Raw genomic sequence first — 13,284 nt, 5'->3', positions numbered from 1 at the left:
TTTGCAGAATTTGCGCATAATAACCTGAAAGCTCATCTTCAGGTTTCTCTCCATTTCAGGTGGTCTCAGGGAGATCTCCCAAGTTTTCTCCTTTGCCAGTAGCATCTTCTCCCTTTCCGGCTCTAGAAGATTGGCAAAGGGCTTTAAGGGAAATTTGGGTCCTGGTAAAAAGAAATCTGAGGAAAGCCTTCCAGGTTCAGAAAAAACAGACAGATAAAAGGCGGTCAGTGGAATGGAAGTTTTCCCCAGGAGATAAGGTGTGGGTGTCTACTTGACATTTAGCCTTAAAACAACCGTCTCCCAAGTTAGGACCCAGATTCATAGGCCCGTACCCTGTGTCTAAGAAAATCAATGATGTGACGTATGTAATTGATCTCCCAGCCAGCATGAGAGGTGTGAGATCATTCCATGTTTCTTTGCTTAAACCTGCTGTGCATGTGGATTCCTTCCCCCCCCCCCCCTGTGATGATTGCCGATCAACCAGAGTATGAGATCGAGAAGATTCTGGATTCTCGATTAGTGCAGAATTCTGTGCAGTTCCTGGTTCATTGGAAGGGCTATGGCCTAGAGGAGAGAGCTTGGGTGCCGGATTGTTGCATGCATGCAGAGGAGTTGAAGAAGGAGTTTCATGAGTTACATCCTGGGTAACTGGGTAGGAAGTGTCCGGGGTCCACTCCTCAGGGGGGGGTACTGTAATGGATAGCGGAGATACCGCCGCAACAGCAAGCGGCATGGCGGCTAATCCGGCTATCTCCGCGTTGCAGCCGGCGGTTTCCGCCGCACAGTTACATGCTGGTGCTTTGCCTGGTGCTTTGCCTGGTCCTTCTATCGCTCATAGACTAAGGGCTACATGCGCACGCGCCGAGCGAAAGGACCTTTATGCATCTAGAAGGGGAGTCAGCTGATCACTCGGTCAGCTGACTCCAGCTATGCTCTGGATTGGCTGAGTGACTGAGGCGGCGCTATAGAGCGCGTTTAGTATATATAGGACCTGACTGTCAGTTGTTCCGTGTCTGCTGTTGCATATGCTACGTGTTAGCACTCAGACCTAGTCAGATCCCAAAGTGTGCTAGAACCAGCTGGAGCTGGGGATCCACACTTAGCCAGATTCTGTTGATAGCTTAAAGTACTAATTGAATTGTATTATTTGTTATGACCTTCTGCTAGTTTGACTATTCTTCTGCTCTCTGATTCGGTACCTTTGCCTATCTGCTATAAGTTGCCGACTCTGCCTGAACTGCTACTCTGATTTAGCTTCCTGTCTCTGTACCGTATCTGTCAGTGTGTTGCCAAACCTGCTTGTCTGACTCTTCTGCCCTCACCAGGGAGCTTAGTCCTGGTGAGGAACTCTCAGTTTAGTTATCACCTGCTCCTCAGGTAGATAGCTGCAGTATAATCTGAATCACCTGCTCCTCAGGTAGATAGCTGCAGTATAGTCTGAATCACCTGCTCCTAAGGTTGATAGCTGCAGTACAGTATTAATCACCTGCTCCTCAGGTTGATAGTTGCAGTACAGTCTTAATCACCTGCTCCTCAGGTTGATAGCTGCAGTACAGTCTTAATCACCTGCTCATCAGGTTGATAGCTGCAGTACAGTCTTAATCACCTGCTCATCAGGTTGATAGCTGCAGTACAGTCTTAATCACCTGCTCCTCAGGTTAATAGCTGCAGTACAGTCTTATCGCCTGCTTCTCAGGTGACTAGCTAATACAGCACTGTCGGGATCTCCTGCCCCTCAGGGAATCCCTGCTGCAGTACAGTCTGAATCACACGCTCCTCGAGTGATCACTCTACATTGTCTCACTGTGCATCACCCGCTCCTCGGGTGAAACTATCACTATTGCTCTGTGTCTCCAGCCTGCTGGAGTACTGATTACTGTGTTCCTTAGAGATACCCCCTTCTACCAGCCCCTCTGGGATAGTGGGTATCTCCATCAATATTTACTGTTGCACCAAAACACTATCTTACACCTGTGTGTCCTGTGTCTTGCTATACTTGTATTATTGGTGATTCTGCAGATCACCACATAATCAGGTATAACATCTGCATTATTGGTGATACTGCAGATCACCAATACTCAGAAAATCTGTTCTTGCTGACACCAATCGTTACAAATAAAAATCAATTTCCGCTAACTTGTAACAAAAAATGAAATCATACACCTAACGGAATACCTTGGGGTGTCTTCTTTCTAAAAGGGGGTCACTTGTGGGGTTCCTATACTGCCCTGGCATTTTAGGGGCTCTAAACCGTGAGGAGTAGTCTTGAAACCAAATTTCTCAAAAGGACCTGTGAAATCCTAAAGGTACTCATTGGACTTTGGGCCCCTTAGCGCAGTTAGGGTGCCAAAAAGTGCCACACATGTGGTACCGCCATACTCAGGAGAAGTAGTATAATGTGTTTTGTGGTGTCTTTTTACATATTCCCATGCCGGGTGGGAGAAATATCTCTGTAAATGACAATTTTTTGATTGTTTTTCACACACAATTGTCCATTTACAGAGAGGTTTCTCCCACCCAGCATAGGTATGTGTAAAAATACACCCCAAAACACATTATACTACTTCTGCTGAGTACGGCGATACCACATGTGACACTTTTTTGCAGCCTAGGTGCGCCAAGGGGCCCAACGTCCTATTCACAGGTTTTTTTTAAGCATTTGGTTTCTAGACTACTCCTCACGGTTTAGGGCCCCTAAAATGCCAGGGCAGTATAGGAACCCCACAAGTGACCCCATTTTAGAAAGAAGACACCCTAAGGTATTCTGTTAGGAGTATGGTGAGTTCATAGACGATTTTTTTTGTCACAAGTTAGTGGAAAATGACACTTTGTGAAAAGAAACAATAAAAATCAATTTCCGCTAACTTTTGACAAAAAATAAAATCTTCTATGAACTCGTCATACACCTAACGGAATACCTTGGGGTGTCTTTTTTCTAAAATGGCGTCACTTGTGGGGTTCCTATACTGCCCTGGCATTTTAGGGGCCCAAGACCGTGAGTAGTCTGGAAACCAAATGCCTCAAAATGACTGTTCAGGGGTATAAGCATCTGCAAATTTTGATGACAGGTGGTCTATGAGGGGGCGAATTTTGAGGAACCGGCCATAAGCAGGGTGGCCTCTTAGATGACAGGTTGTATTGGCACTGAAGTGCAGGAAGCGCAGGATGTTCTCAAATCGTGACCTGGACATGGCAGCAGAGAACATGGGCATGTGATTGATGGGTGTCTCAGGGGGTGATTAGAGGGGAAAATAGATGCAATCAATGCACTGGGGAGGTGATCGGAAGGGGGTCTGAGGGGGATCTGAGGGTTTGGCCGAGTGATCAGGAGCCCACACGGGACAAATGAAGGCCTGATCTGATGGGTAGTTGTGCTAGGGGGTGACAGGTGGTGACAGGAGGGGATTGATGAGTGTCTCAAGGTGTGATTAGAGGGGGAAATAGATGCAACCAATGCACTGGCGAGGTGATCAGGGCTGGGGTCTGAGGGAGTTCTGAGGGTGTGGGCGGGTGATTTGGTGCCCAAGGGGCAGATTAGGGTTTGATCTGATGGGTAGCAGTGACAGGTGGTGACAGAGGGTGATTGATGGGTGATCAGTGGGCGATTAGATGGCAGAACAGATGTAAACAATGCACTCTGGAGGTGATCTGAGGGTGGGTCTGTGGGCGATCTGATGGTGTGGGTGGGTGATCAGATGCCCGTAAGAGGCAGGTTGGGGTCTGATCTGATGGGTGGCAGTGACATGTGGTGACGGGGTGATTGACGGGGTGATTAACGGGTGATTGACAGGTGATTGACAGGTGATTGACGGGTGATTGACATGTCATTACAGGGGAGAATAGATGTATACAGTACACAGGGGGGAGGTCAGGGGGGGTCTGAGGTCGTGGGCGGGTGATTGGGTGCCCTAGGGGCAGATAGGGGTCTGATCTGATGGGTAGCAGTGACAGGTGGTGATTGATGGGTGATCAGTGGGTGATTAGATGGCAGAAAAGATGTAAACAATGCACTTTGGAGGTGATCTGAGGGTGGGTCTGTGGGCGATCATATGCCCGTAAGAGGCAGGTTAGGGTCTGATCTGATAGGTGGCAGTGACAGGTGGTGATTGACGGGTGATTGACAGGAGATTACAGGGGAGGATAGATCTATACAGTACACATGGGGGGGCTGGGGAGGATCTGAGAGTGTGGGGGGGGTGATCAGGCGCCCCAGGGGGCAGTTTAGGACCTAATCATAAAAATAGCGCTGACAGATAGTGACAGAGAGTGATTGATGGGTGATTAGGGGGTGATTGGGTGCATACAGGGGTCTGAGGGGTGCTGTGGGTGATCAGAGGGAAGAGGGGGGCATATCATTGTGCTTGGGTGCTTACCTGCGTGGCTGCAGCCTGCCCTGGTGGTCCCTCGATCACTGGGACCACCAGGGCAGGAGGCAGCCTGTATAATATGCTTTGTATACATTACAAAGCGTATTATACACTTTGTATTCGGCGATTGGGCAGCTAGTAACCCGCCGGCGCTTCCGAACGGCCAGCAGGTTACTGCGCAAGTGGGGCGGAGCCTGTCACCGGCGGTTGATCGCGTCATGAATGATGTGATCACCGCATAACCATGCCCACCGCCACCGATGGGCGTATTGCGGTCGTTTGGGCCCAGCCCTTGCCGCCGCCCATCGGCTGTGGGCGGTCGGCAAGTGGTTAAGAGCTAATGTTCTTGTGATGTGTTTTTTTTTTGTGTGGCCCACTGACTCTGCATATACAGCTCTGTCTGTCACAGCTGGCCCTTGCTAATTGCTATTCTGTGCCAGGCCCAGCACATTCAGTGCACACTTTTGTGTGACAGCACACTGTTTTATATACCAGTCAGTGCATACTTTTTCATTGCACCTGTGTGCCTGCACATTGTATTATACCACCAGTCAGTGTATACCTTTCACTGCACCTGTGTGACTGCACATTATATTATACCACCAGTCACTGCATACCCTTCACTGCATCTGTGTGACTGCACATTGTATTATACCAGCACTCAGTACCTTTCACTGCACCCGTGTGACTGCACATTATATTATACCACCAGTCACTGCATACCTTTCACTGCATCTGTGTGACTGCACACTGTTTTATAAACCAGTCAGTGCATACCTTTTCACTGCACCTGTGTGACTGCACATAGTATTATACCAGCAGTCAGTGTATACCTTTCACTGCATCTGTGTGACTGCACATTGTATTATACCAGCAGTCAGTACCTTTAACTGCATCTCTGTGACTGCATGTTGTATTATGCATACAACATGCAGTGCATAACTTTCACTTGAATGGATGGCAGACTTGCCCTCCATAATAGATTCTCGTTATAGGATTTCAAGTGTAGTCGTCTCATTATTATACAGCAGTCAGTGCATACCTTTCACTGCATCTGTATGACTGCACATTGTATTATACCAGCAGTCAGTACATACCTTTTACTGCATCTGTGTGACTGCACATTGTATTATGCCAGCAGTCAGTGTATACCCGGCAGGTCTGTTCGAGGTCGTGCTGACACTATTTTATGTGGCCCTTGACCAAAGTACAGTGTTCAGAAGGCACGTGCCATCAACTCCCAAGATTGTCAGGACCTGGTTGCTAGGCGTCAGTATGGACGTAAGGTGTGAGGATGATGAAGTACCTACTGTTGGTGCAGTTTTTGAGGTGTCTGATACAAGCAAAGATGGGGGTGATGATGATGATGATGATGATGATGATACTGCCATGGATGTCACGTGGGTTCCCAATAGACCAGATGAACGGGGACAGTTCAGAGGGGGAGTCAGAGAGGAGTAGGGGGAGGCGGGTTGCTGAAAGAAGCAGGGGGAGCTCGTCGTCAGAAACAGCTCGTGGCAGTGTCCGGCTGCATGTATCGCCACTTATGGACAGCCAGCCAACATGCCCTTCAAGGTCAGCTGCTGGCGCTACCACCACCACAATGCCATCACCCCAGGGCTCAGTGGTGTGGAAATTTTTTGTGTGTATCTGCCTCAGATGAGAGCGATGCCATCTGTACTCTCTGCCACCAAAAATTGAGTTGTAGAAAGACCAAGACCCGCATAGGGAGAACTGCCTTACAAAGGCACATGATGAAAAAAGCACAAACTGCAATGGGATGTCCACCTGAGGAAAAGCAGCACACAAAAGCAAAGCCACCCTTCGCCTCCTCTTCCTCCTTCAGGTGCAGCATCTTCAGCCGCTTTATACCTTGCACCTTCACAGCCACCCTCCACCACTCTGCCTCTCACCTTGAGTGGTTCCTGCTCCCCTGCCCACAGCAGCCAGGTGTCTGTTAAGGAAATCTTTGAGCGGAAGAAGCCAATGTCTGCCAGTCACCCCTTTGCCCGCTGACAGCTGGCTTGGCGGAACTGTTAGCTCGCCAGCTGTTACCATACCAGCTGGTGGACTCTGAGGCCTTCCAAAAATTTGTGGCGATTGGGACACCGCAGTGGAAGATACCAGGCCACAATTATTTCTCAAAAAAGACAATACCCAAACTGTACTGTGATGTTGAAAGACCATATGGGCTTGAAAACCGCCATCGCCTGCACTCTCGGCATCGTGCGCACCAGTCCAGCACAGCCATCACTGCACAAACAGCTGTTTGTGGTGCGTTACACAGTGAGTTTGGTCTGTCAGTGTGAACCAGTACACTACTTACACTACCAGCTGATCCATGTATACACACGCAAGATGTTTTCAATCACTTTATACCTCCAGTTTAAGAATGCAATGTGATTTCTGCCTGTTAGGGATTATAACTCTTCTGCGCGTCAAATCTCTAATTTTCCCCGGGACTTTTGGTGTGTATCCCACTCCGCCATGCCCCCCTACAGGTGTTAGACCCCTTGAAACATCTTTTCCATTACGTGTGTCGCCAGAAACAGTGTTTGTAGTTTTTAAAGTTTGCCTGCCCATTGAAGTCTATTGCAGTTTGCATGGTTTGTGCGAACGCGAACTTTTGTGGAAGTTTACGTTCAAGGATCGCGAACCCAAAATCGGAGGTTCGAGCCATCTCTACTGGTAAACAACATTCCCATCATTAGGTGTATCTGTAAAGGCTAGAATGGACTTATAAATTGGATTTCATGTGCCAGAAGATTTTGCTTTTGCATATTAATCTCTCTCTGGTGGTATCCACCACTCAGGCTCGAGGTGAAAAAAACAGCCAGGAGCTGTAACCCTGAGCGTGTTCATGGTAGCCGCAGGGAAGCTTGTGCAGAGCATAACACCTCCCCCGGTGCGATCCAAATGCCGGTAGCCACTCTCCTTCCTGTCTACGGAGGCTCTGCATCCCCCTGGTGAGACCGTTGTCTGTTGTCATGACGACAGACGGCAATCTCACTACAGGGTTACAGCGCCACCCGGAGGACGGAGGTATAAGTGGTGTCATCTCTGGCACACAGCTTTGGGTCAAGGGTCCATCTGACCACGGATGCCTGGTCTGCAAAGCATGGTCAGGGCAGGTACATCACTTATACAGCACATTGGGTCAACCTGGTGACCGCTGGGAAGCAGGGAGTACATGGCTGTGCAGCGGACCTAGTTATGACATCTCCACGGCTTGCAGGCAGGCATGCTGCCACCTCCTCTCCTTCTCCTCCTGCTACATCCTCTTCGCTGTCATCCGCCTCGGCTGAGTGGCAGTGCTACTCCCCAGGGCCTATGCTGCATGCCAGGTACGACGGTGTCATGCCATCTTGGACATGTCTTGCCTCAAAGCCGAGAGTCACACTGGAGCAGCTCTCCTGGCTGCTCTAAACAAACAGGTGGATCAGTGGCTGACCCCGCACCAACTGGAGATCGGCAACATGGTGTGGGACAACGGCAGCAATCTCATTTCAGCTTTGAGTTTGGGAAAGTTGACACATGTACCCTGCATAGCACATGTGCTGAATCTAATAATCCAAAGATTTGTGTGTAAGTACCCAGGCTTACAGGAGGCCCTGAAGCAGTCCAGGAAGGTGTGTGGGCATTTCTGGCATTCCTACACAGCCATAGCGCTCTTGGCCGATATTGAGCAGAGAAACAACTTGCCCGTGAGGCACTCGATTTGCGGTAGCCCGACTAGCTGGAATTCAACACGCCTCATGTTTGACCGCCTGCTACAACAGGAGAAAGCCATCAACGAGTATCTGTACAGCTACGGTGCTAGAGCAAGCTCTGCGTCCGTTTGAGGAGGTGACAAACCTGGTGAGTCGCAATGAAGGCGACATCAGCGACTTGATCCCATATGCTTTCTTCCTGGAGCATGCTGTGCATAGAGTGGTGGATCAAGCTGTAGAGCAGCTTGAACAGGAAGAGGAGGAAGAGCTGTGGGAACCATCACGACCACAACCAGATTTGTTATCAACACCTGCGGCAGCACAGAGTAGGGAGGAGGAGGAGAAGGAGGAGGATGAGTCGTCTGGGGAAGAGGAGTCAGATGAGGAAGGTGGTTTTTTTGAGGAGGAGGCGGAAGAACAACAGCAGCAGACGTCACAAAGGGTTTGTGCTGCTCACCTTTCCCGTGGTATTGTTCGTGGCTGGGGGTAGGATGAGAACTTACCTGACATCAATGAGGAAGAGCAAGAGGAGATGGCTAGTAGGTCAGCATCCAACTTTGTGCAGATGGAAACTTTCATGCTGTCCAGCCTGCTGAGGGACCACATATAAAGAACCTCAAAGGGAATGACCTGTCCTGGGTGGCAACGCTACTAGATCTTCGGTATAAGCACAAAGTGGCGGAGATGTTACCAAATCAACAGAAGGCAGAAAGGATGCAGCACTTGCACAACAAGATGGCAAGTATGCTTTACAGTGCATTTAAGGGTGATGTCACAGCACAACGGAATAAAGGTGCCACTACCAGTAATCTTCCTCCTCCTCCCATGTCCACGCAGGCAAGGACAGGATGCTCTAGCGATCTCATGGTGATGTCGGACATGTGGACATTCTTTAGTCCAACACCTCGCCTTAGCCCTTCCGGATCCACCCTCCACCAAGGCCGACTACCAGGCCTAAAGTGCGGATATAGACACTCTGAGAAGCAATGAACCCCTGGACTACTGGGTGCACAAGCTTGACCTGTGGCCAGAGCTGTCACAATTTGCCATCCAACTTCTGGCTTGCCCTGCCTCAAGCATCCTGTCAGAAAGGACCTTCAGCGCAGCTGGAGGCATTGTCAGTGAGAAGAGAAGTCGCCTAGGTCAAAAAAGTGTTCAGTACTTCACCTTTATCAAAATGAATGAGGTATGGATCCCAGAGGGCTACTGCCTGCCCCAAGACTAAGTCGGTCCCCACACAGCATCTCTGCCTGCAGGCCGCGTGACTGCCTTCTCCAGCACCATCAACACGGTCCAGGACTCCAGGTGGATTCCTGAATTTTTAAGGCCGCTGTTATAATAATTTTTTGGGTGCGTGTACCTGCCTGCCTAAATTTTCTGGCTGCACTGCAGCTGCAACAACAAAACAAAAGGCATGTACATGTGTCAATTCCCCTTCATGATAGTTACCTTGCCGCGGTGAAGGGGCTTGCGTATCACAATGAAGCAATGACCTATATGAGTGTGTTGGGGGGCACACCTGACCCACAATAATAAGGGCGTTGCTTCATTGTGGACAGACCAAATTTGATTAGCTGGACAGTCACTGTTGTTCTGTCATTGAGCTACCTCAGCCCGACCATATGGGCTTGAAAACCGCCATCGCCTGCACTCTCGCCATCGTGCGCACCAGTCCAGCACAGCCATCACTGCACAAACAGCTGTTTGTGGTGCGTTACACAGTGAGTTTGGTCTGTCAGTGTGAAGCAGTACACTACTTACACTACCAGCTGATCCATGTATACACACGCAAGATGTTTTCAATCACTTTATGCCTCCAGTTTAAGAATGCAATGTGATTTCTGCCCGTTAGGGATTATAACTCTGCTGTGCGTCAAATCTCTAATTTTCCCCGGGACTTTTGGTGTGTATCCCACTCCGCCATGCCCCCCTACAGGTGTTAGACCCCTTGAAACATCTTTTCCATTACGTGTGTCGCCAGAAACAGTGTTTGTAGTTTTTAAAGTTTGCCTGCCCATTGAAGTCTATTGCAGTTTGCATGGTTTGTGCGAACGCGAACTTTTGTGGAAGTTCATGTTCAAGGTTCACGAACCCAAAATCAGAGGTTCGAGCCATCTCTACTGGTAAACAACATTCCCATCATTAGGTGTATCTGTAAAGGCTAGAATGGACTTATAAATTGGATTTCATGTGCCAGAAGATTTTGCTTTTGCATATTAATCTCTCTCTGGTGGTATCCACCACTCAGGCTCGAGGTGAAAAAAACAGCCAGGAGCTGTAACCCTGAGCGTGTTCATGGTAGCCGCAGGGAAGCTTGTGCAGAGCATAACACCTCCCCCGGTGCGATCCAAATGCCGGTAGCCACTCTCCTTCCTGTCTACGGAGGCTCTGCATCCCCCTGGTGAGACCGTTGTCTGTTGTCATGATGACAGACGGTGATCTCACTACAGGGTTACAGCGCCACCCGGAGGACGGAGGTATAACTGTAGCGCTGGCTCCCAGAAAGGTGAGTAAGTGCAGGGGCTGCTGCAAGCAATCTAGCAGCATGATTTTCTCCCGATTTTAGGGTCTTAAAGCCTGCAAAAAAAATTGCAACGCTTTTAGACCCTAAAATCCAGAAATAATCATAATGCCAGGGAGATTAAATAAAACATGAAAGATAGTTCTTTATAAGACTATATAAATTGTACTTTACCTGTTATTTACCTTTCCCTGTAATCCTGTGGACAGAAAAGTTAAAATGAATAATACAAAATAAATTTTGGAAAGGCTGCATGAAATATCCAAACTGCATGAGTAATTGCACAGTCCCAATTAATTCACCTTTACTAACAAGGGAAAACAAAGAGGGTAAACTGGAGCATTATACAAAGTTACACTTACCTTTAGTCTTCAAAACCACCAGAATTAAAATGGCCACAAGTGCAGAAATGCCTCCAACCCTTGCAGCATTTATATAAGAAATATAACCTAAAAATAAAATAATGTAAAGCTTGGCTTAAGAAGAATGATCTTCTGGATTTTGATGAAAAAATATGTCCTGCCATCATGATTGAGTCAAACTATTACAGTCAAATTAGAAAACTTTTGTTTACCACCAAACAATTAATAGTCACTGTAAATTGATTTTTTTAATGCCATGTTTATAAAAGACACTTTTTCACCACTAGTGAGATTTATATTAAAGTCTAAGGGGCCATTCACACTTATTTAAGTTTGCGTGCATTTTTTTTTTTTTTTTGCAAATTCACACATCTAATGCATTTCAAATGTCATTACATGTTGCCTGTTTTTTTCTGTGTTTTGCATTTTGCAATTTTTCTGCATTTAAAACAAAAATTATGGGATGTGTGATTCACATTTCAAGAGAACCTGTACTAAGTAAAAATATTTAAAATAAACACATGAGGTAACTTCAAATGAACATTACATAGTTACCTTGCCATCAGTTCCTCTCAGAAGCTCACCATTTTCTTCTGACAATAATCCCTTACAGTTCTGACAATATTTTGTCAGATCAGAAATATATCAGTTGCTGTCAGTAAAATATCACTTGCTGTCAGTTATAGCTGAGAGGAAAACTGATGTACCAGGTAATGTCCATGTTTCCCTATGGCTCAAGTGGGCGATGTTACAGTTTAACTGTGTGCTGACCAGAAAGCTGTTATGGGTAATGGCCATTTTCAAAATGGAGGACGGAAAATTCCCTTGATCACAGTGAACAAACAGGACGCGGGACAGGAGAAAGACACTGAGGAGTAGACTACATGGAAGGTAAGTATGACTTGTGTATGCTTATTTTGACTTTTAATTTTCAGTTCAGGTTTTCTTTAATGCGGGTCAATGGCAACACAGAAACATTGTTTCGTGTAAAAATGTTCATGCGGTTTTGAAGCTAATCAGAAACATTTCCATGGAAGTCAACGTCATTGGAATGCACTGAAAATTTGCATACAAACACACACAAAAAAACCCAGCAAAAACACACACCCTAACAAATACCCCCCCCCCCCCCCCAAAAAAAAACGCAAACCACAGATTTGTGTATGCTGGAAATTGCATCCAGAATTCATTTTGATATGTGTGAATAGGCCCTTACTCAAATTATACCTACATTTTCTGAATTCAATTTTGAATTTAAGCTGTTTTTGTGCAATTTAACACTGACCCATAATGCTTTTTCAACCAGATAAAGGAACAATGTAACGATACACTATCTTTACATTGTGAGATATATATATATATATATATATATATATATATATATATATATATATATATATACACACACACACACACACTGTATATATACACAGTGCTGCCCGTACTTATTCATACTCCTGGTAAATTTTGACTTAAAGTTACTTTTATTAAGCCAGCAAGTAATTTTTTTGATGGGAAATGCCATAGGTGTCTACCACAATATAACTGTAACGATCGGTGTCAGCACGCAGAGAGAATCTGATTATTGGTGATCTGCAGTATCACCAAGAATACAGATATATACCTGATTATTGATGATCTGCAGAATCACAGATAATACAGATATATTGCTAACCTCTGGACACCTGGATAATGTGAGTGTTTGGTGTAACGGTAGGACTTTGAATATAGCACAGGAAATTAGAGACAGTATGGGCAATACTGCTCTAGAGAAAAGGAAACCTACCAGTAGCCTGAGGCTCCCCAAGGGGCGGAGTCAGGCTGGAAGAAGGACAATCAAGGTAAATGTCACTGAGTGATCTGGAGACTATCTCTTAATAGTAGAGATAGCTCTCGAGGTCGGGCAAGCCAGGTCGGCAACTCACGGTCAGATAAGGTACATAGACAGAAGGCTGATTCGGTATCCAAGGCTAGCAGGGTTTGGCAACAGAGTATCAGATATGCGAGGTACCGAATCAGAGATCAGAGGAGTAGTCAGGAAAGCAATAAGTCATAACAGATATCAAACAATGCCTAGTCTGGGTGTGAGGTCCTTGGTCTGTACACCCTGGAACTAGTCTGATGTATAACAGAATGGTAACACAAGTTCCCTAGTCTGGGTTTGAGGTCCGTGGTCTCTACACCCTGGAACTGGTCTAAGCATAAACAGGTTGATAACACAGGTTCCCTAGTCTGGGTGTGAGGTCCGTGGTCTCTACACCCTGGAACTTGGTCTAAGCATAAATAGAATACAATACAAGTAATCTGGCTCAGTGTGAATTCCC

General features: G+C 46.9%; 1 protein-coding gene across 1 annotated transcript in view; it reads right to left on the bottom strand.

The window, feature by feature from the left end:
- LOC137562258 (uncharacterized) overlaps positions 1-13,284 on the bottom strand; it is a 91,584-nt gene that overhangs the window by 24,266 nt on the left and 54,034 nt on the right. The window contains exons 4-5 of the mRNA XM_068273590.1: positions 10,961-11,047; positions 10,773-10,797 (exon numbers count right to left, since the gene is read on the bottom strand). Of these exons, the coding sequence (XP_068129691.1) occupies positions 10,773-10,797; positions 10,961-11,047 (112 nt within the window). The remainder of the gene's footprint in view (positions 1-10,772; positions 10,798-10,960; positions 11,048-13,284) is intronic.

The sequence above is a fragment of the Hyperolius riggenbachi genome, chromosome 3 (assembly GCF_040937935.1).
Source record: "Hyperolius riggenbachi isolate aHypRig1 chromosome 3, aHypRig1.pri, whole genome shotgun sequence".
Classification (NCBI taxonomy): domain Eukaryota; kingdom Metazoa; phylum Chordata; class Amphibia; order Anura; family Hyperoliidae; genus Hyperolius; species Hyperolius riggenbachi.
The sequence above is the reverse complement of the archived record's forward strand: the minus strand, read 5'-3'. Positions and strand labels throughout refer to the sequence as shown.